This window comes from Orcinus orca, chromosome 17 (assembly GCF_937001465.1).
Source record: "Orcinus orca chromosome 17, mOrcOrc1.1, whole genome shotgun sequence".
NCBI classification, from domain to species: Eukaryota; Metazoa; Chordata; class Mammalia; order Artiodactyla; family Delphinidae; genus Orcinus; species Orcinus orca.
Window position 1 is genome coordinate 51,878,685 of NC_064575.1, and position 24,118 is coordinate 51,902,802.

Below are 24,118 nucleotides of genomic sequence, written 5' to 3' on the forward strand. Positions count from 1 at the left end.
CCCAAACCCTCAGCAGACACACCGGCAGCCTTTCCAGCTTTCGCGTCCCCAGCTGCAATTCCTCTGCTATTCCTGAACACGCTCATCTTCTTGACAATTTTGAGCTGCCTCATTTTACCTTTTTATTTAAGTTGACAAACTAAAACCCTCCAAAGGCAAGGGACCTGGGAGCTGGCCCTACAGCAGTGTGTGGGTGAGAGAAGACGGAGTCCTCTCTGAAGCCCAGCTCGAGGAAGGAAAGGCCTCAGGGACAGAGCTGGTAATGGCTGCATCTGGAGAAGGAAGGATGCTTTCTGGGTCTCATCCTCTGAGTCCTCAGAGAACTGACCAGAACTCGGTTCTGGTCCTGTGGACCCAGGATTAGAAGTGCTGGGCATTGGTTTCAGGGGTTTTCCCCTGTGAGGGAGGAGGGACCACTCTTTCTGGCTTTGACAACCCCACTGTCACTGTCTGCCAGAAGTTGTCACCAGCCCACCTGGGTAGTCTCATCTGGGCTCCACCCTCCTTCCTGCTCCTGAGTAGGGATATCCCGTAATAAAGCACTTGGCATATGTGCAGGACACATCCCTGGCTGAGTTCCAGAGAACCAACAACAGCCTTAGCAAGGACCTGGAAAGTTGATGCCCACAGAGGGGGAAAAAACCCCAAAGAGACCCTGGGGATCAGCTGTAGCTGAGATTCCTCCATCAGTCTGTCAGCAGAAGCCAGCATCTCTACAGATAAGTCATCCAGAGTAAAATGATAGGCAGGAAGCTTCTAGAAGGTAACCATATCCTAGTCCCTGCCTTCAAACAGAATGATTCCTAAATTCAGTTCTGGGGCTGGAATTTGGATAGAATTTACCTCTAGGACTCTTTCGGCAGTATCTGATGTTAGAATTTCGACTTTAATGCTCCTTCCATCGGGCAGAAATATATCCAGAGACGCTTTCTCAGTAGTGATGCTAAATGTGTCCTATAAAAGCAAAAGGAAGCACAATGAGCTGTGGCGCCCTTCCGTGGGGCACATGGACGCAGGAGACAGTCATCTTCCTCTCGGTGGGCCCTTGGGGCATACAGTATCCAAAGCAAATGAAAGCCAAGTGCAGAGATTTGGGGGACTGGTTTTGGGGGTGTGGTGGGGGTGAGGAGAGGGTGGAGAGGAGCTCAGGCAAAGCAATGACATGCAGCTTGAATAATTTCCCAATAAACAAGGCATCTGCCTTAGGGAAAAAGCTTTTGAGAAAACCATCTACGTGGCTCTTGGCCATCCCAGATTTTAACTCTCATATTGAATATTGCCAGGCGTCCCTAAAAGTTTGTAATATGCGCTAATTTATGGTTCTGCTGCAGCAAAACTCTGAAGCTGCAAACTTTGAGGCCTGTGTGGGGATCAGGTCTCTATCTGGTGAATGGGCACCCAGCTAAGGGGCCAACACCCCAGCTCAGCACAGCCCTGCCTGCACTTTCGCATTCTGGCCTTCTGTGAGGGGATGCGTGTGTGCCAGAGGGGACTGCGAATCCGGGGACCTGTGAACCTCTCGGATAGAGCATTCTAGGATGTCAGAGACATGCTACAGACAGGGGAAGCCCGTCCGAGCTCAGGAAAGCACGAGGCTGAGGTCGGCACTCAGTTTCCTTAGAGAGAGTGACCCTGACGGAGAGGCAGGGCCAGTGGCTGCCCTCACGGGCCTCCAGGGCAGCTGCATCTGGGGGTGGCTGTTCTCAGTGCCTCTGAATGGGACCCTGTCAGTCTACAGAGCTGCTTGTCTCTGGGAGGCTGATCCCGGTCACAGCGTTCTCATCTCAGGTTCCACGATGGACTAAACCCTGACGCAGCCACTGCATGCAATGCGTTCCCTTCTCTCCTAGGCATTTAGAACGGCACTAGTGATGTGTCATCCTTGGGAGAAATGAGAAAAGAGCCATTCAGATCATTTTCTGTGTTCTGAGCCTGCTATATAAGCCAGAATATTAGTAATTAGCAACACAGTGTGTGGGGATGGGGGCGGGGGGGATGGGGGGAGAGGCAGTATCTCTTTTTAGTGACCACAAAATTTACATCCAGGTCACCTCCTTCCTGGTATCAGTTTGGGGGAGGGAAGGTCCTGATGACTGTTCAGAAGATTATTGGGAGATCACGGGGTTGGGGCTCAGGTCAGCTGACCAGGTGAGACCCCTTTCCCCTCAACAGGCAGCACCTCGCCCTCCTTAGTCCTCCTGACCACCCCCTGCCATTCACAGACACAGAGGATTAGGCACCAGGCTTTGCAGGGAACCGGGAAATCCAACAACCCAATCGCACTGCCCAAGTAATTCAAAAGGTCCATCATGTTAGTAACAGGCTTATTTTTTCCTAATTTTGTTATCCAAGGGCAAGCTTTGACTTTACATCTTAACCATGCCTGCCCTGAACCCACTTACTTACAATCACTAAATGTCTATGATTCTGAACCTAAGTGCTTTAGAAGAGAAATGCTGCTGCTTCCCAAATTCAAAGGGTTCGTCCACAAAAGCAGCAGTTTGTGAATGTGTTATATCCACATATACAGGCAACTTGTAGAGATAGCATCTCATTTATGAGTAAATATACTATCTATGTATTTATTACATACAAATATAGTGTTAGATCACGATACTGATAATTGGGCTCTGTGCTAACTGCTTCACATATATTGAGGGTAGTGCATGTAATTCTCATAACAACTCCATGAGGGATGTACACTCATTAAGCCCCCTTTTTCAGATGAAGTACAAGTCTACGAAGGTTAAATTACTCCTCCAGGACACACTGCTAGTTGGTGGCAGAGGCAGGATTCAAGGCCAGCTCCTCGTGACTCCACAGCCTGGGCTCAACTAGGTTGGACTCATCTCCTGGCTGGTCCAGCATTGCCTTGGAGTGAATGTTTGTGTCCCTCCTCCCCCATTCAGGTTCATGCCCTAACCTCCAATGTGATGGTGTTTGCAGATGGAGCCTTTGGGAAGTGATTAGGGTTAAGTGTCCCTCATGATGGGATTAGTTTCCTTGTAGGAAGAGACACCACAGAGCTTGCTCTCTCTGCACACACGCACAAAGAAGAAATTTATTTCTCACAGTTTTAGGAATTTCTGTTCTTTAAGATTCCCAGTTATGGCAGCCCGAGCAGACTAACGTATCATAACACTCAGAGTGCCGCCTCCACTCTCAAAAGTGTCCGAGTTTGGATAAGTTATATGGCTGCCACGTTACTACCATAGTACCAGCATAAGGGACCATGTTATGCTGCCCCCTCCATGTACAGTAAGTGTCTGTCTGCCTGAGTCAATCTGCCACTTATTGATCACTGTGTTGGTCACTTTTCAAACAGTCCTGTGGCTTCTCCCTGTCAGTACTAGCCTCCAAATCAGCAGATGCTAAACCAACCACCTGCCAGGTTTTCCCTTCAAGCATCCAGTGCTGGGACAACCCACCTCCTGGGATCCTGTGAAAATCACTCCAAGCCCTCCCAGAGCATGTCAGGGGCACTGGTTTCCCGCCTCCATAGCACAGGCCCTGAGCTCCCTACACAGCTCTCCCATACTTTCTTCACTTTTACCTTCCTGGGGGAATTCTGGCAGATTTCCCCACTTCCCCTGCAGTTATGATAACTGCTAACAGTAGGGCTCCCAAGACCCCATATCTAGCAGAGTAGTCAAGGGTCAGGGGTTTCCCCAGAGCAACTGTTGCAAATAGTCCCTTTCTAGGTATACCTTTGCCCAGGTCTTAGGTTCTTAAAGGTATCTGGCCTCACAAACACTTCTTACCTCTGAGGAAAAACACTCTTGAAATGAACGGAAAGATGTCATTGCCTTTGGATATGATTTAAGGAAAAGTTACCATTAATTTGTTACTTCAGTGCAACTCCCAACTCAAACTATATTGCAGACCAATAGATATCTAAATTATATAAACAGTTAAAATAATAGAAACGCATATCCATATTAAATTCTTCTGCAAAAGAAAAGTGAGGAAGCAGATTGCATTGGTAGAGTGGGTCAGATTATAGATGGCCCTGAAATCAGACACTTGAGGATTTTATTTAAAAAGGCAAAAGGGGGCTTCCCTGGTGGCGCAGTGGTTGAGGGTCCACCTGCCGATGCAGGGGACGCGGGTTCGTGCCCCGGTCTGGGAAGATCCCACATGCCGCGGAGCGGCTGGGCCCGAGAGCCTGCGCGTCCGGAGCCTGTGCTCCGCAACGGAAGAGGCCACAGCAGTGAGAGGCCCGCGTACCGCAAAAAAAAAAAAAAAAAAAAAGCAAAAGGGGGCCATGGTGGTTCTGGATCAGGCACATGGAAGGATGTAAATGGAGTTATGGAAAGATATGTCTGGCACTGTGGTGAAAATGAACTAGAGGAGGGACTGGAGGATGTGGGCGACTTGAGAGAAGTTGGAGACAGTCATCCGTGTGCGAGGTACCGAGGAACAGGGCTAGACCGTGTGCTTAAGAAACGCATGAGCCACAGAGCAGACTGCTTGGTTCCAAGCCTAACTCCACACTCACTGCATGTGACCCTGTGTAAACCTTGACAGGTGACTTCCCTTCTGTGTACTCCATTCCTTCAGCTCGAAAAGTAAGGATGGCAAGAGTGGGATGCCATTCATTGCAAACACTCAAACGACAGCTTTATTGTTTCATTATTGTTAGCAGTAGGAATGATGAGGTCGTTATGTACCTTTGATTTGACTTAGTGGCAACAGATAAGAAATAAAAGAGTCAAGAAAAGATTCAGGGGTGGGACTTCCCTGGTGGTCCAGTGGTTAAGACTCTGTGCTCCCAGTGCAGGGGGCCCAGGTTAGATCCCTGGTCAGGGAACTAGATCCCACATGCCACAACTAAAGATCCCATGTGCCGCAACTAAAGATCCTGTGTGCCGCAACTAAAGATCCTGCATGCTTCAACTAAGACCTGTGCAGCCAAATAAATAAATAAATAAATTTTTTAAAAAGAAAAGGAAAGAGGGCTTCCCTGGTGGCACAGTGGTTGAGAGTCCGCCTGCTGATGCAGGGGACACGGGTTCGTGCCCCGGTCCGGGAAGATCCCACATGCCGCGGAGCGGCTGGGCCCGTGAGCCATGACCGCTGAGCCTGCGCGTCCAGAGCCTGTGCTCCGCAGCGGAAGAGGCCACAGCAGTGAGAGGCCCGCGTACCGCAAAAAAAAAAACATTTTTAGAACAATATGGTAAACAGGAGAAATAAACCATTGAAAAACCTTTGTACTATGAAATAAAAGCAAGTGAACAACAGATAAAACATTTGGAGTGGTGATCAAGGAGGAATGTGGCTCTATTTGTGATACTTGAATTTTACTTGTACATATATAATTTATAAAATGTAAAAGCCATACAAAAACGCAATTAGAGTTAACTCATCTTGATCTAGGGCAGATCAGGAATTAAAACACACAATTCACAGTAGTAAATGGAATGCATTTATTTTTAAGAAACCTCGAAATCCTCCAATACCATGGGCTGCCGTAACACATTTTGAAACATGTGCTAATTCTTTTCAAATCGAATGTAACACCCTGAGAAATTGTTTAATTTATCGAAGAAGCTCCATCAGTGTGCGTTATTGATATTCTGATCTGAGGCAGAAGAATGTCTGGTAGCCACGGTGCTTATCCTGAGCTTTATTATCCAAGAAAATCCATATTTGGACTCGCCAACCTCTAAATTTCTATCATACTTAATAATCGGTCCTAATCATTTCACTCCAAGGGACACGGAAAACATTCTTAAGAGGAAATGGGGAAAGAGTCATTTCCTAGAGCCCCCAGAGCTATGGTGGGCAACACTTCCCAGATACATAAGTTGCCCCTAACTTCCCAAGTATACAAAAGCCATTCCAAATACCTTCTTAGTCTCCTTTTTCTCAAACATGCTGTCCACACTTTAGATTAAGAACCAGGAACATAAAAAGTCTTTAGTCTAAAGACTTTGGTTTTGCCTTTTCAAAAGTCCCTTCATCTCAGAGGCAATTGCAGGGCAAAAGCACAGAGCATGGTAAGTCGGGGGCGGGGGCGGGGGGTGGAGGCTAGACACACACAACAAGGGGTACCTGGCAGGGGGCGGGGCTGGGGGGCTGCCACCACTCTAGAAATATCTCATGACGTCAGTGGATCCAGGCTCGCTGGGCTTCCACTTATGAAGATGTGGGTCCTTGGACAAGTTACTTAACCTGAAAAAGAGACACTAACAGCACCGTCCTCAACAAGTTGTGAGGGATAAATGAGGTACCACACAGAAAGCACTGGGTCTGGCCCAGACTGAATGCCCTGTAGAGGCAACCCCCTCTGATGACTGCAGCTTGCCTTTGGCCATCCTTGATAGAGGCTCCTCGGAAGGCTCCTACGCGGTCACATGTATTCACGTTTCTCACACAGTGTGTCTTGCCCAGAGACAGGAAGATGTGCTTGTACTTGCTGAGCCCTGGAGGGCCACGCCCGTGAGCGTGTGATAATTTGGCAATAACCACTAGGAAACTGCAGGCCAGGCACTTATCAAAGGCAGTGAAAATATTTAGGTGGGGTCTGTATAATATTGAGGTGGGGAAACTTCCCAATCCCTGCTCCTTGGGCTACTTTAATGGTCTGGCAGACCCACAGCCCGCCATCTTTGAAGAAGTTGAAAATGGTCCCAAGCTTGGACAACTGGGTTTTCAGAGGGGCTGTCTCTGGTGAAAAGTGGGTCTGGTCAGGGAGAAGGGAAGCAGAGGTACAAAGATGCAGCGGGCAGGACTCAAGCCACATAGAAGCTGTGTTAAAGCAGTTCATCAGGAAGCACTAGGCAGGTCTGGGAGCACAACTCTGGGCCCAGTTGACACCACCTAGGGTCTGGGGAGAGATGTGCTGGCCCGCCATCTTTGCCGGAAGCAATCTCTCAGCAGGCTGGGAAGAGGAAAAAGGACTGGCATTGGTAATAGCAGGAGGACCACATAAGTGTTATAACATTGGCCAGATTACATTTAAGTGCCTTAAGAGCACTGGCTCACTTAATCCTCCCAACAGCACTAAGAGAGGAGCCATTCTCCCCATTTTAGAGAAGGGGAGACTGACATACAAAGAGACTAAGTAAACACAAATCCAAAGTAGGGCAGCCAAAATTTAAACCTTGGCCATCTCACTTTGAGCCTGCACTCCTAACCACTAAGCCAGTTCTGAGGCTGATTAGTCAGCAGGATGGTTGAAGATGTGATCTTGATAAGAGAAACTGTGGTTTGGGTTTCACTGCAGACATGCCGCTCTGGCCTGGGGCAAAGTGTTAGTGAGAAAGTCCTCAGAGATGGAGAGGCAAGATCCAGAAGTACGGCAGACAGGTTCTACCAGCTCAGCTCCAGCAACTTCCAACACCGTGGGCCAGCTGGCTTACTGAATGCACCCCTTTCAAAGTTGATGGATCACCTGGGAGAACGAGAGGCAAAAATCCCGCAAGAAAGGAGGAAAGAAACATGACCAACTAAGGGTGAAAAATATATCCCCCCCCAAAAGTGAGGCCACCAAGGAGATGAAAACAATGGCTGTGTTAATCAAAATAAGGCTTCTCTGAACTCAGACCTCAAAGAACAGATCAAGGTCTCCAAAAAGAGGTAAGCGAATAGACGTGAAAGGAAGCTGGCCAAGTTCACGGAAGCAACAGGAGCGAAAAATAAAGCCATTGCAAAAGTGAAAATCTCATCAGAAGAAGCAGGAAGAGACGCTGCAAAATGCAGCGGGGGCAAAAGGTTTCTGTGCAGTTATACAGATAAAAAAATACTGAGAGCACTAAAATCAAATAAAACAGATGTAGAGAACAAATGTATGGACACCAAGTGGGGAAAGGTGGGGTGGGATGGATTGGGAGATGGGGATTGACATATATACGCTAATATGTATAAAATAGATAACTAATGAGAAACTGCTGTATAGCACAGGGAACTCTACTTCAATTCGCTGTACAGTAGAAACTAACACAACATTGTAAAACAACTATATCCCAATTAAAAAGAAAGAAAGAAAGAAAGGAGGAGAGAAAAACACATTAAAAAAAAAAAAACTCCTTTAAATTATCAGGAAAAAAAGACACTCAAAACAAAGCTCCAAAACACTGCCACCCTCTGAATGATTTTTAGAAAGCATTGAAAGTAAAAACCATAATGCACACAAAGATGACAGAACCACGGCTGACTGTACCTCCATGCATTCGCATAGAATGATTTGCAAGATGTAAACTTTGAAAAACAAGGTTCAGAAAGTGGGTAGAGTGTGTGCTTATCTGCAAAGCAAAAAAGGATATGCATACATAGGAATGCTTGCATGTGCATGGAAATGCGTAGAAGGGACATACATTAAACTGTAAACAACAGTTGTCTCTGAGGGGGGGCCCTGGAGACCCATGGTGGAAGCGAGGTTACTTTCATCATAGACCCTTTTGTGCTGTTGGAATGTTACCACTAGCACTGCCTCAAAAACAACCTTTTCAAAGAAAAGTATATACATATACATATATATATATACACACATACCATTAAGTGTATGTGAAAGTACGAGCAATTATACAATGGGAGGGGAGACTCTAGGGGCATTTCTCAGTTGACTGGACCAGTAAGTTTGTCAACACACTTGAACAACTGAGTAAATGCAAATTTGCTCCCAGTTTTTACACATCTGATCAAGGTATCATTCCTCCCTGACCTAAGGAGCCAGTTCAGTAATATCACATCATTGTGCAATTTCAATCCTTTTGAAGCTCTTCCATTCAGTCAAGAATGTACACACAGGGCTTCCCTGGTGGCGCAGTGGTTAAGAATCTGCCTGCCAATGCAGGGGACATGGGTTCGAGTCCTGGTTCGGGAAGATCCCACGTGCTGCAGAGCAACTAAGCCCGTGCACCACAACTACTGAGCCTGCGCTCTAGAGCCCACGAGCCACAGCTACTGAAGCCCGCGTGCCACAACTACTGAGCCCTCACGCCTAGAGCCCATGCTCCGCAACAAGAGAAGCCACCGCAATGGGAAGCCTGTGCACCACAGCGAAGAGTAGCCCCCGCTCGCTGCAACTAGAGAAAGCCCACGCGCAGCAACGAAGACCCAACGCAGCCAAAAATTAATTAATTAATTAAATCTACATATTAAAAAAAAAGAATGTACATGCAGGCATAAAAATGTTCCTATGTGTACCACCTGAATGGGTGCCGTGCTAAACAAATGTACTTGGCCAAGTTCCAGCCTCTAGGGGACAAGAGGACAGTTGTTCTTTAGACCAACAAAGGAAAGGGAGGTGCTGTCTGTCATTCTGTTGAGACTGAATTTTCTCCATGATCCGTTTACGATAAAGTCAGGAGCAGAGAATATACAAGTGATAGCTGGCATGGCTATTACTGCTGTCCTGAGGTCTTCACTGTGGCACACTTGGAAGTCCCAGCTACAAAAGTAGGGTCCCACAATTGTCATGGAGGCCCTTAATGGTAAAAGGTTCTCTCCTCCATGGCCAGTTTTGAGATGCACAATGCTTAAACTACAGGAAAAAAGGTATCTGCTTAAATAAAGTGGGCAAAAGGTCAAGTGACACACTTAATTTTCCATCTAGAATCTCAACTTCCAAAGCAACAAAATAGGAACCATTTTCCTGTTACTCCAAACGAATGTATTTTATCTGAATCCAGGCTCTGTAGGGCTGATGACCAGAAAAGCACACATGGAGACATATTCTGCAGTGAAATAATGACCTTAGTCAAGAAAAGCAAGCTTACCAGCTGCACCAGTTTCAAAAAATCAACGAAGACATCACTTCTCAACATGTTTGGGTCCATGGTTACTGAAAAACAGGGACAGCGAGCCAGGTTACCACTGGGCTGGGTTGACTGCTCTGTTAAACTGCTCTGTCCTCCAGGAAGCCCTCCAGGCCTTGCCAGTGCACCGCTGCCTCCTTGAAGGCGATGGAGCCTGTGACTTCTCAAATTCAAGAAAATCTACAAAGCCCGCCTCCTCCAGGCAGCCTCGCAGGCAGCATGAACCCATCACACCAATCCGGCTGACTGTTTCCAGGAATCCTACTTTATTCATGCACACCCCTGGCCCAATATCTATCTAGCTGCCCCTACTAGAAGGATGATGGGGTTAATACGAGGTAGCAATAAGATCTGAAAACTTGGACCTAGACTCCCACTTTAGCAGGATGCTTGGTAATTTTAAATCAACCAAGAAACACTGATTAAGAGGACCTCTTTTCACGATGGGAGCTCTCAAGAGGTTACCAAAAAAAAAGCAATTATAAGGCTGTCAGATATTTAAAATTTCATTCTTCTATACTTATAAGAGCAATTTGCCCCTTAGTTTTAAAGCTCCAGCGCTGTGGCCCGAGCAGATGGGCCAAGGCTCTCCCCTGAGGACCTCACACTCACACGTGAAGTGCTTCTCAGTGGCTTCCTCACTTCTTATCTTCCTCCCCACAAGTCCTCTCCTGGACCCTGCACTTGAGCTAAACTTATCCAATTTCTAAATCTGTATTAAATGTCTTTCTTTTTGGTGCTGTTTTACTGATTTTGTCAAATAACTTCTACCAGCATTCAAAACTAGCACTGACTGAGGTCATTTGAGGTAGTGCTTCCCAAACGATGCCATGTTTTTCAAAATAAAGTAACTAAGAGAGAGAGTGTCTCTGTAACAGGAGAAACTGTTTTTTGTAAAAGGTACTCCCTCTTTTCTAAAGGGGGAAGAAGCTCTTGTCTTATTTTCTGGAATATGTGTGCCACGTATGCAAACTAATCATTATAATCATTAGCGTGGATCCTTGGGGATGGGGAAAGCTATTGAAAAAGTGTTCATCCAACTAGTATTTACTGTACAACTGTTAAGTACCAGGTACTACGCAAAGCACTTGGTATATTTTAGCTCACTTAATCTGCGCAACAAAAGAAGATTGCCTGAAGTAAATAGTATCTCCATTTTACAGATAAAGACACTGAAGCTCAGAGAAGGTAAGTGTCTTGCCCCAGGTCACACAGCCAGCGAGGTGCAAACCTGGGACTTGACTCGAGGTCTGAATAGAGCCTATGTTCACAGTCACAGCACTATGCTGCACTGTCTCCTTCCTTTACCTTCCAAGAGGATTCACAAAGCATCCTGACTACAGATAAAGGCCAGGCCTGGAGAAGTGACCCTTTAAGCAGTGTGATCATTTGTGAAAAGGCCAGCTGTTAAAAGGAGTATTTCATGAAGATATGAGAACACAAACCAAGAAGGAATGAAAATTCAAAAGATATTACATTTTGAGCTTGAAAGCGTTTATTTAACAGGTCTAAAAGAGGTATAGTCTCCACTACAAAAGATGAATGGAAAATAAATGACTTCTAGAATTTCTGTTTACTATGTTTAAAAAAAATATGTGTAGCCCTGAGAAATAATGAGGTAAATCTATAATCTCTCACCTAGAATGACCTGTAAGAGTAATATTTTAAAAGGAATAAAATAGCATATAGAAGAAAAAGCTTTTTTTCTTTTGTTATGAAGGACATTAGTGGGGTAGTTGGTGAAGTTTGAATAAAGTCTCTATATTAGATAGCATTATTATATCAATGCTAATTGCCTGATTTTGATAACTATACAGTAGTTACAGAAGAGTTGTCCTCGATCTTAGGAAATACGCATAGATGTATTTAAGGGTAAACTGGCTTGTATATGCAAAACAGGCATCTCAAAAAATTATATATAATATATATGTATGCACACATTCATAATACAAACAGAGACATGGGAAAGTGAGAGAGAATGATAAAGCAAATATAAAATGTTAACATTTGGGAAATCTGGGTAAAGAGAATACAGAAAATTTTGCATCAATTTTGCAACTTTTCTGTAAATCAGAAATTCTTTCAGAATAAAAAGTTTCAGATACAGAAACGTGTATAAGGTAAGTTTCAATTTGTGTTTAACCAGCAGGGATGTACCCACACACTAGAATACACATGATGGTTTCTGAGAAATACACAAGCCACTTGTAATAGTGGTTTTTTCTAGAGGCTTGGGGATCTGAGGTGGAAGGGAATGTACCTTTCATTTTATACTCTTTGGACGGGTTATATTTTTAAAACATTTTATGTCTATACCATTTCCCGCTTTTTAAACCTTTAAATATTTGAATGCCAATGTTTCTATTTCTCCCCACCCCCTTCTGTTTGTGAGAGCTCAGTCCTGTTGTGCACAACACTTTTCAGGAACCCAGCAGTGGGCCAGGACCTCTGTATTGCCAGCCTCACAGGGCCAGAGCAGACCTCCGAGTATCCCTGTGCCTTAGCATGGCTCCTGGGGAAGACAGAGATGGAATAACCAACTCTGGCACTGCCAGTAAACATCTCCGCTATCTCCTGAGAACTTTCACGTAAGCCGTTCATTTTATCCGTTTGTTCACTCTTAATCCAGAGATATTTCTTTGACTTCTACAATCAAAGCCAACACAGAGCCCCCGGGGGCAGGGGCTGCGGGGTGCTGAATCTAAACAAAGCATTTTTAAACCAAATACAAAGACCACATATTTTATGACTCCATTTACATGAAATATCCAGAGCAGGCAAATTTATAAAGGCATAAATTAGTATATAAAGACAGGGGCTGGTGGAGGAGAGAAACAGGGATTGACTGATAATAGGTATAAGATTTCTTTTTGGGGCGGTAAAAATGTCCTCAGATTAGATTATGGTGATGGTTGCACAATCGTGTAAATATACTAAAAACCACTGAGTAAATATATAAAATGGGTGACTTTCACATCTCGATAAATCTGTTTTAAAAGATCCAAATACATACCATTTTGCAAATACTGTTCCAACTGGTCCCTTCTCTCATCAGCCATAGATGTGGTCATTGCGAGATAGTACTTTGGTGGAAAGGGTGGCAGGCAATTTCCAAACACCCGCCTCAGCTGAAAGATCCAGAAAACACACGGTTAAGGCAAAGCGCCTGAAATTCAGGGTTGGTGAGATACCAAAGCCTCCTCTTAGGGCAAGTCTCTCTCCAGCACTTTATTCAAAATGAACCCTTCCTGGTGGCCAAAAGGAGATACCTCGATTTTCTTAAGGAGCAATTTATTTCTGTAAAGGTTTCTAGAACACTATTAGAAATATCATGGACTGACAACTCCAGTCTGAGTTTGATAGATATGGTGTACATTTTAATTTTTCATTTGTTTTTACAAAACTGCCCACCAGTCACATCATACAATATTCATACAATACAATCTTAATATTACGTCATACAATATTAATATTTAATTAATTCCCCAATAGTATCTGTGATGTCAATGATCAGAGTTAGGAATTTAATTCCCCCACCATGCCCCCCACCCAATCTGAACATAACAGCAGATGTTTACAGCTGTGCTATCTAATTTGGTAGCCACTGACAATGCAGCTAGTCTGAACTGAGATGTGCTGTAATTGTAAAATACACTCCAGACTGTGAAGACTTAGTACAGAGAGAAGAGAATGCAAAACATCTCGTTAATAATTTTTTATATAGATTACCTGTTGAAATCATATTTTGGATCTGTTGGATTAAATAAAATATATTCTTAAAATTAATTCCACCTGTTTCTTTTTATGCTTTTTAACATGTTAAAATTTTAACAGAAAATTTTATATTACATACGTGGCTCATGTTATATTTCTAGTTGACAGCGCTGGGTTCTAGAATTCCTATAATGCTGACATATGATCCCGATAGAAACCCAACCAGGCCCCTTCCTCCTCCCCACCCACACATGACCCAAGACCATGGCGGAAATTATTTTTATGCAAGCTCATAGTGGATGCATCAAAAATAATTTTAAAATTAAGATAACCAAAAGTGCATCTTCCTTCATTCTAGCCTTACGCTTACAGTGATAGCTCGAAGATAAGATACCTCATCATTCTCTTTAAAATAGGAGAAAGGAAACCAGTAAGAAACCCACTGAGATTTTAACATGGTACCTCTGGAGCAGGAAGGCTCAGTGGCTTAAAGAAAATGAAAGCAGATCTAATAGAAATGAGACTGCAAACAAATAAGAACTTTCATTCCATGACCTTTGTCAAAAATACAGTGTGTGTTTGGCAAATATTTACCTTGCATAGGCCTTAACTTCAAAATACATCCAGAATCTGACCACATCTCTCCACCCCCACTGCCATCACCCTGGCCCAAACCACTGTCATCTCTTCCAGTTTATTGCAGTAGCCTTCCAACAGATCTCTCTGCCTCTGCCCTTGCTCCCCTTCTGTCTATTCCTAATACAGAATCTGAGGTTATAACTTAAAAATGTAAGTCAGATCATTCCTCTTCCCTGTGCAAAATCCTTCATGGCATCCCATTTCACTCAAGTACAAGTCAAAATCCTTAGAGTGGCCCAGAACTGTACCATCCAATAAGATGTCCATTAATTGTCTGTGACTACTTAAATTAAAATAAAATAAAATTTAAAATTCAGTTCCTCAGTCATACAAGCCACATTTTAAATACTCAATAGCCACTGGAAATGTGGCAAGTTGCTACTGAATTGGACACAAAGGATATAGAGCATTTCCACCAGCACATAAAGTTCTATTGGACAGTGTTGATCTAACACCTAGAAATGTTATTAACTGCCTACCTGTAGGGAAGATACAGCTCCCTGATTTGTTTTGTTTGGTCTGCTAGGTTGTTTGTTTGACTACTAAAGAATTTTCATTTGATGCCAACATTTATTTTTGCAATTAAAAAATTTTTTAAGTTATGTCCTGGAGAGAATACAAAATGGTCCAGCCACTTTGGAAGATAGTCTGGCAGTTTCTTACAAAGTAAACATAGTTTTACCACATAGTGCAGCAATCACACTCCTAGTTATTTACCCAACAGATTTGAAAACTATGTCCATAAAAACCGGCATACAAATGGTGCTTTATTCATAACCACCAAAAGCTGAAAGCAACCAAGATGTCCTTCAGTATGTGAATGGATAAACAAACTTGGGTGTATCCCTACAATGGAATATTACCCAGCAATAAAAGGAAATGAGTTGTCAAGACATAAAAAGACATGGAGGAATCTTAAATACATATTGATAAATAAAAAGCCAGTCTGAAAAAGCTACATACTATATGACTTCAATTATATGATATTCTGGAAAAAAGCAAAATTATAGAGAGAGTGAGAACATCAATGATCACCAGGAGCTTGGGATGGGGGTACTGAATTGGTGAAGCACATGGAATTGTTTAGGGCAGTGAAACTAGTCTGTATGATACTGTCATTGTGGATACATGAGGCTCTGCATTTGTCAAATCTACTGAACTTTACAATACAACTTTAATGTGTCCAAATATATTAAAAAATCATTTAGGAAGTGGGGAAAAACCCAGGATAGAATGCAGAATGTGAGTAAACAATTTAACTATATTACAAATATATGAAACAACTGCAAGGAAGGGGGTGAGAGAAAAGGTGCTGACCTAAGTCACTTGGCAAATGAGTGGAGCCTGTAACAGTAAAGGCAAAAGAAGCTGTACAGAAGTACTGCGCTTTAGCTGATAAAGTTGTTTCCTACACAGGTACAGGTTAACAATTCTAATACCATTATATGTGTGTACAGAATGGAATAATTAAGTAAATGGATGGCAGATAGTGGGAGTCAGGTTTCTCACTGTTGGAATGAGAGTTTTCAGGTAAGTAAAGGGAATAGGCTAGAGTAAGCCATGTGGTAGTGGATTATTGTCAGAGATATTGGTATGAACTCATGTTTAACTTAATATACATACAGATGGTTACACATAGAAGTATTTACAGACATGCATATATACACATATATTTTCTTGCTGTGTCAGCTGAGAGGGCCTAGAAGCAATGACACTGCAGTAGCAGGGAACACATCTGGTGCCCAGATCTTGGTTTCTAATATCATTCTCCAAAAAGCAACAAGCGCTCCAGGGAGAAATGGTTGACTCTAGGACCAAGGCAGGAAATATACAAGGTGAGCCTGGGGCATCTTGTACACCAGAAAATAAGGAAGTGGACAAAACAAACAAAAGTCAACAATAGGGGTATGTCAAAGAAACACAGGAGCAAACTGAAAGAGCTCCCATAGGACAAGCTGGAACAATTTGAACAATAAAATAAAGTCTTACTGAAGTACAACCTAAAGTATAAATTAAATATCTAGGAGTCTACATAGGTATAAGTTATTGAATAGGTGGGGAGTAACCATGCTGAGTCTGACCCTGTTGCTGGACTGTTGCCGCTCCGCGCAAAGGATCTGATGGCCGTGCCTGCGCTGACTGACCCACCTCACGGCACTGTGACCTTTGAGGATGTGGCCATGTATTTCTCCTGGGAGGAATGGTGTCTTCTTGATGAGGTTCAGATACACCTGTACCTTGATGTCATGGTGGAGAACTTTGCACTTGTATGCATGCTGGGTAAGGCCCTCACACCCACCCCTATCCTCTGAGCTAGGTTCTGCCTTTCTCCTTTTCCCTAGGGGCTGCTGTGTCATTCTCACATCTGGACCATGGATACTGCTTTCTTCTTCAACTGCTTGGTCATGTGCTGTGGTTACTATGGCTAGCCAGAGTGCATCCCTACTCCTTAGTGCCCTAACACCAGTAGCCCCAAAGTTGCAGCTAAGGATTCAGGCTTGCAGTGTCCTGGTTCCCTGACCAGGGATTGAACCCAGGCTAAAGCAGTGAAAGCTCTGAGTCCTCACCACTGGACTGCCAGGGAATTCCTGCAGGTTCTTTTCCTGGAGTTGAGGATGAAGAGACACCTTCTGAACAGAGCGTATCTGCAGAAGGAGTGTCACAGATGAGGACCCCCAGGGCAGGTTTGTCTCCTGAGAAGACCCAGCCCTGTAAGATGTGCACCCCAGTCTTGAGAGACATTTTGCACTTGGCTGAGGAGCAAGGAACAAATACGGGGCAGAAAGCATACATATGTGGGGCATGCGGGAAACAATTCTATTTCACTGCAAACCTTCAAGAGCACCAGAAGCCACATATTAGAGAGAATCCCATGTGATATGACATGGGGAGACCCTCATTTTGGAAGAGCTGCACAATCCACACAATAGGGAATCTACCTACCTACATGGAGATTGGGAACGACTTCGTGGCCAACATGGGACTTCAGCCACAGGCCACTAATACCAGAAGAAACCGAACAGTAAGGAGTGTGAAGCTGTTTTTCACAGTGGAACAGGTCATCACAGCTGGGGAGAAGGCAAGAAAGCCTCCAGTCACACATAAATACTTGTTCAGGATGAGAGAGTCCTTACTAGTAAAGGGTTTTGTGAGTACAGCAAACGTGGGAAAGCCTGCATCCAAACATGTAACTTTATTCAGCATGAGCCAGTTCACACTGGAGAAAGGCCTTATGAATGCAGCCATTGTGGAAAATATTTTAGCCGCAAATCTGGTCTCCTTGGACATCAGAGAGTTAACTGTGGAGGAAGGCTCTATGACTGCAGTGACTGTGGGAAATCCTTTAGCCTAAGGAAGCACCTCAGAGCACATAGGAAAATCCACAGTGGAGAAAAGCCTTATGAATGCAAGGAATGTGCTAAATCTTTCATCCAAAAGTGCATCTTAATTGAACATCAGAGAGTTCATACTGGAGAAAAACCTTATTGATGCACCCAGTGTGGAAAATCTTTTGCCCGCAAATCCAATTTCCTTGCACATCAGAGAGTTCACACTGGAGAAAAGCCTTATGAGTGCAGTGAATGTGGGAAATCTTTTGTTGCCAGGAGTAGCCTCTGGTATCATCAGAGAGTTCACAGTGGAGAAAGGCCTTATGAGTGCAGTGAATGTGGGAAATGTTTTGTTGCTAGGAGTGGCCTCCAATATCATCAGAGAGTTCACAGTGGAGAAAGGCTTTATGAGTGCAGTGAATGTGGGAAATGTTTTGTTGCTAGGAGTGGCCTCCAATATCATCAGAGAGTTCACAGTGGAGAAAGGCCTTATGACTGCAGTGAATGTGGGAAATCTTTTACTGCTAGGTCAGGACTTCGTGATCATCAGAGAGTTCACAGTGGAGAAAGGCCTTATGACTGCAGTGAATGTGGGAAATCTTTTACTGCTAGGTCAGGACTTTGTGATCATCAGAGAGTTCACACTGGAGAAAGGGCCTTATGAATATCACACATATGGCCGGCAGTGATGTTGGAGGAGTTTCAGGTGGTAAGAGAATAAGAAGAACCTGTGCAGCTAATGGACCCTTTCTAGAGAGGAAACTGAGGCACAGAGACGATCTGTTTGTGATCTCCCAGAAGTGGACAGGGATCTGGGCTTCAATGCCAGGTTGCCTGGTTCAGGATATCGGGAGTCTGGTCACTTCACTCCTCCCTTGCCCCCCACCCAGGTTTGGGGACTGAAAGAACACCTTGTCCATCCTGACACTTCTGCCAGCCGATCCCCACACCAGGAGCCCTGCTCACACCCCAGCCCCATGCTGATGGACAGGATTATCTTTTCTCTGGGAACCAATATTGATGACTTTCCTGTGACTGACTCCATTTATCTACCCAACCAAACCAGTGCTGTGATTCAGTTATTATTATTGCCATTTATGAAAGGAGGGGTGTCCAGCTCAGAGAGGTTGAGGGACTTCCACAAGGGGTCACTACTGCCAGGGCTTTGATGAGAGTGGTTCATCTACACACTGCACCCATCCACTGGCTTCTCTCCTGCCCCTCCGAGCAGGGCCTCCATTTGCTGTGTCCTGACCATGAACTACCCACACCTGACATCTGCATCTCCACCAGGGTCTCCAGCTTCATTTTTACCAGTACACATCTCCCGGAAACACCCTCCTGCTTGGGAAGTTCTCCACAGGGACAGCAGCACTAAGCCAGGCACTCTGGACTGGGTCATTGGTGTCACCCCAGATTTGACACTGGCTCCACTGCCATATGCAGTGATTTGTTTCCAATGTCCTGTCCATCTTCTTTATATACCCACCTCAGGATGTCCCTGTTGCCCTGTTATGTGGTTGACCCGCTCACTGTTCTGGGCAGTGTGAGGGACACGTAAGGACTAAGAATGTCCACTGTGGCCCTACGTGGCCTGGTCCCTAAGGCTCCTCTTCCTAAGCCCCTTGATCCATTGCCTCACTGCTCCTCCTACTGCTCCAGAAAAATGTTAACTCACCAAAATGATGATTGTTAATTAGCAAGAACTTGCCCTCCCCCTCTTGGGACCCACACTTAAAAGCTAAGACTGAATGCAGGCTGATCCCTCCCATAAAGACTTAAAAACCCGTGTATAAAAAATTACGATTTTAGGGGCTTCCCTGGTGGCACAGTGGTTAAGAATCCACCTGCCAATGCAGGGGACACGGGTTCGATGCCCGGCTTGGGAAGATCCCACATGCCGCAGAGCAACTAAGCCCATGTGCCACAACTACTGAGCCTGCACTCTAGAGCCCGCGAGCCACAACTCCTGAAGCCCCCGCGCCTAGAGCCCGTGCTCCGCAACAAAGAGAGGCCACCGCAATGAGAAGCCTATGTATCGCAACGAAGAGTAGCCCCTGCTCACCGCAACTAGAGAAAGCCCGTGCGCAGCAACAAAGACCCAACACAGTTATAAATAAATAAATAAATAAATGTATTTTTAAAAATAAATAAATTATTGAATAAATAAACAAATTGGAGAGAATAGACACATTTCCAAATAATGTACGTAGATACTTATCCCACAAGTATGTAGATACTTATCCTACAAGTATGGAACATAAATCCTTACTCTTTAAGTGTGGGCTGTGCATGGTGACTTCCTTCCTAAGAGCACACTGTGGAAAAGGAGGGAAAAAAGTAACTTTATATGGAGAAACCTGACAAACACTACCTCAGCCCGGTGACCAAGGTAAACTTGGCCCCTGTGGTTTTCCTCTCAAAACCATAACCCCAGTCTGGTCATGTGAAAAACATTGGACAAACTCCAATAGAGGGACATTCCACAAACTACCTGACCAGCGCTCCTCAAAACTGTCAAAATCATTCAAAACAAGGAAAGTCTGAGAAACTGTCACCGTCAAGAGGAGCCTAAAGAGACATGACAATTAAATGTAATGTGGGACCTGGGTGGGATCTTGGAACAGAAATAGGACATTGGGTAAACACTAAAGAAGTCTGAATAAATAACATGGTATCAATACTTCATTAACTGTAACCAAAGTATAATACTCATGGAAAACAACAGGGGAAACTGGGTGCAGGGTAGATGAACTCTCTGTACTATCTTCACCATTTTTTTAAATAAATCTAAGATTCGGCCACAAAAATAATGTTTATTAAAAAAAGAAAAACTGATGTTCCGGCTTCTCTTGAAGAATCGGAAGGTCTGGAATCACCAAGTTTCTATCCTCTCAGGCTGTTCCCACCACCCACCACTGCCTCTCACCTGATCCGTGCCTCTCATTTAAATTACCTGCCTGACCCCAGTAGCCATTTAGTTTGCCATCTTTCCTCTAAATCTAGTAATATAAAATATTAGAGCAATGATACGTTTCTTTTAAATTCAAGGAAGTTTTCCTGCTGTGACAGAGATGGTCCAAAGGCCCCCCAGTTACAGCACCATCCCAGGTAGGGCTGCTCAAACGACCTGGAATTTATGCACCCCATCTCTGCTAATTCCATGAAGTAGAAGCAGAAATTTGTCTTCTTTGCATGCAATTATTTCTTGATGAACTGAGTGAGTGATCTTTAAAAGGCAATTGTCTTCCTTGGCATGTATTCATAAATGTAGCAGATGCTCCCAAATTGGTTGGAATCACAGCAGCCTTGAGCCAGTAGGGCTGCCTGGGTTACCCATCTACAGGGGAGCATCCGGAATGGGGAGCCCTAAGGCCAAGAGCTGGGGAAAAAGTCAACAAGGATTAAGGTCCTAATACCCAACCCAGAGCAAAAACTCTCCCAGCAGGTTTTACAACCTGAGCTGACTTCTCAAGGAATCTTTCCCCTCCTTTCTTGAGCACTGGTCTAAGTGGGGAGATAAACACACAATAAACTGAGCAGTTAAGTCCACCAAAAGTCAATCACCGACTCCATAAGTTCTTCAACTCTATCAAAATACAGTCTTTTCCACTCGTCTCAAATAGCACACAGTTGAGCTATTAAAAGCACTCACATACTAAGAATTATCTGGCATTAGAGTTTAGCTCCATCACTCTTTCAAAAACTGTTTCAAGAGATCAAAAGGAAAACACACCTCTTCTGTTCATTTATTATGAGGTGTTTTTGCTTGTTTGTTTGCTTTGAAAGACCATGTTCAGATAGCGTATTTTTTAAATCCCAGCACAATCTCCTGTTCTAGTTTCTCCATCATACAGTTCTGCCTCTTAACATGAAGAGAACTTTACTGGCCAATTGAAAATGTCACCTCCTTCCCCATCCCATGCACTCACAGCCCCCTATTCCTATCCCACAGTGGTGACCTGGGACAGGTAGAATTACAGTCACAAATGCTGTCCTTTTTACAGTCTCTTTTTCTACTGTTGACTCATTCATCCCACCTCTCCAAGGCCCCTGGTATTAAAAATCTCAGATTCTCCAGATAAAGGGCCACAAGCTCAAAGCAATCTGGACTGTGATATCCTGTACCAAAGAACACTAGTCTTGTATATTATTCCATTTCTTCCTCAAAACAGTCCTGTGAGGTAGATGATCATCGCTGCCATTAACATTGTCATCCTCCCATCTTGACAACGAGGGCAATCTCACATCCTTCCACCTTGACAACAAGGTTACTTGACAGTATGAGTAACCTGAAGCTCAGGCAGCTGAAGTGACTTAAACCAAGATCCTACAGCGCAGAACTTGGACACAGTCTTTTTACTCTTTTGTCCTTCTCCTTGCCCTCTTTTCCTCCCATCTTCCTCCTCCATCAAATCTCTTGGGCATCTCCTAAAGCAGGATTCTGTGCTGGATACACTATGCCTACAGCCTTCATTCATTCCTTCATTTAAGTACTTGGGTTTTTCAACTAAATAAACAGGGGAAACAAGATCTTCACACACACACAAAAGGAATGCGACAAGGTCTAAACATAAAGTGGCACAGGAATCAGAGAAAGGCATCTTGTGCAATCAAGGGGGACTTCCCAGAGGAGGTGAGGCTTAAGGTGAACCTTGAGAAAGGGCTGGTCCCTAACCCATGGGCCAGAAATCAGGGGTCTTCCCAGAAGGGGGAAGTGAGCCAGGCAGAGGCAATGGGCTGCTTGATGAGAACAGAGGGTCTGAGTGGGGGAAAGAGGGGAGATTAGGTAAAGAAGCGAGCCTGAGTCAGCACTCGGCAGGGAGGAAGACTGAGGCGGTGTGTAGCCCTCCTCTCCCACTGAAGGATCCTTTGCAAGCTGCCATGGCTTGTCTGCATTGCCACGTCTGGCACTGGCAGGGTGTTTTCAAAGAAGCAAGCATCCTTTCCATAGAGTCTAGCGTCACTCACACAGGATGGCCAAAATGAGCTAGTTAAAGGTTTCTTTTACAGATCTCTTTAAGTCCCCTTGAGGGAGGCGGTACAGACAAGGGCATAGATCAAACTGGTTTTATTCATCTAAAGGCACAGAAAGCAGTCAGGTCAGGCAGTTCACACAGCAGAGAGATGGGCAGCACTCAGCAGCGAGGGGAGCCGCCAGACCTTAAGGGAACCTCAGTGGGGACAGGGCTTCAGAGGGCGCAGCTGACCTCTGGGAAACACACCCATCTCTCCTCAGGTCAGTCTTATGGACATTAGCCTCCACACAGCTTGGCTGGTAGGAGCAGGGGCCACTTCACCTGGGCCAGGTTCTTCCTCCCTGATTGCAGAGTTCCCCAATATACAAAACAGAAATCCAATTTGTAAATCCAAAAATCACACGTGCTAAAGTCAGAGTCTTCACTTAATTTAACATAGTGCTTGGTATTTAATAGGTACTTAGTAAATATTCTTAAGTAAATGAGTAAATCAGTCAATTCTATTAAGATGAAATTTCTGTTCTGCTGTGATGCAGAACTTCCCAAAAAATCAATTGGAAATGAACTTATACTCACCAAACATACACATAACACACACACACACACACACATAAACACAGATGGGGCCTTTATACTGTTTCCCTTTTTTATAGTGCTTAGTATTAAATTAGATTAAGAATTCTGAGCCATTTTACATCTTCCATGGAATAGGAAGAATAAAACTAGCTGAGAAGTGGCTGGGAGAAGTCACCCAACCCTTCAGTCTCAGACTTAGGGTTGCCAGATAAAATAGAGGATGACCAGTTAAGAGTACCCCAAATACTGCATGGGACATTCTTTTTTTTTTTTTTTTGTGGTATGCGGGCCTCTCACCACTGTGGCCTCTCCCGCTGCGGAGCACAGGCTCCGGACACGCAGGCTCAGCGGCCATGGATCACGGGCCCAGCTGCTCCGCGTCATGTGGGATCTTCCCGGACCGGGGCACGAACCCGCGTCCCCTGCATCAGCAGGTGGACTCTCAACCACTGCGCCACCAGGGAAGCCCAACTGCATGGGACATTCTTATACTAAAAAAGTGTTCGTTGTTTACCTGAAATTCACATTTAACTGGGGATCCTGTATTTTTATTTGCTAAATCTAGCAACCTTACTTGGACTCTTCATCTTGCAATACCAAACTTACAGGGGCTTCCTGGACAGGTGGAATAAAATCCTGTGCCTGGAACTCTAATGACAGAAATCAGATGTCTGGGGCTAGAGGTGGAGGAAGGGGACCAAGGGCAAGGGGACAAGGGAATATTATGCGTGTGGAAACAGTTCTCTGTCTTGATTATGGTGGTGGTAATTGTAAACATTTACCAAAATTCATCACACAATGCATAAAATTGGGGAATTTTATTATGTTATGCCTAACAGGATGGTAGTTTAGGATGCAATTGTTTTTCTGATGCAATTTATTTTGTCAACTTTGATAAGGAACCACAAAATGTAATGGGTTAGAGCAGGTTCTAGAGATCAAATCCTGGCTCCAACACTTACTAGCAGTATGACCTTGGGCAAGTTGTACCTCAGTTTCCTCATCTGTTGAAAGGGGTTAATTATAATCCTAACTCATAAGACTGTTGTAAAACTTAAACACGATATGACATGGAAAGCTCTTGGCACCAACCTTAGCACAGAGTAACTGATGTTAGTTA

General features: G+C 44.4%; 1 protein-coding gene across 5 annotated transcripts in view; it reads right to left on the bottom strand.

Moving 5' to 3' along the window:
* The window catches only part of SNX31 (sorting nexin 31), a 64,045-nt gene that overhangs the window by 37,131 nt on the left and 2,796 nt on the right, over window positions 1-24,118 (bottom strand). For all 5 annotated transcript variants that reach the window (XR_007472555.1, XM_033438187.2, XM_033438186.2 and 2 more), the window contains exons 3-5: window positions 12,775-12,889; window positions 9,723-9,787; window positions 844-954 (exon numbers count right to left, since the gene is read on the bottom strand). Coding sequence is in view for 4 of the 5 variants with exons in the window: in XM_033438187.2 (XP_033294078.1) it covers window positions 844-954; window positions 9,723-9,787; window positions 12,775-12,889 (291 nt within the window). In the remaining variant the exon portion in view is untranslated. The remainder of the gene's footprint in view (window positions 1-843; window positions 955-9,722; window positions 9,788-12,774; window positions 12,890-24,118) is intronic.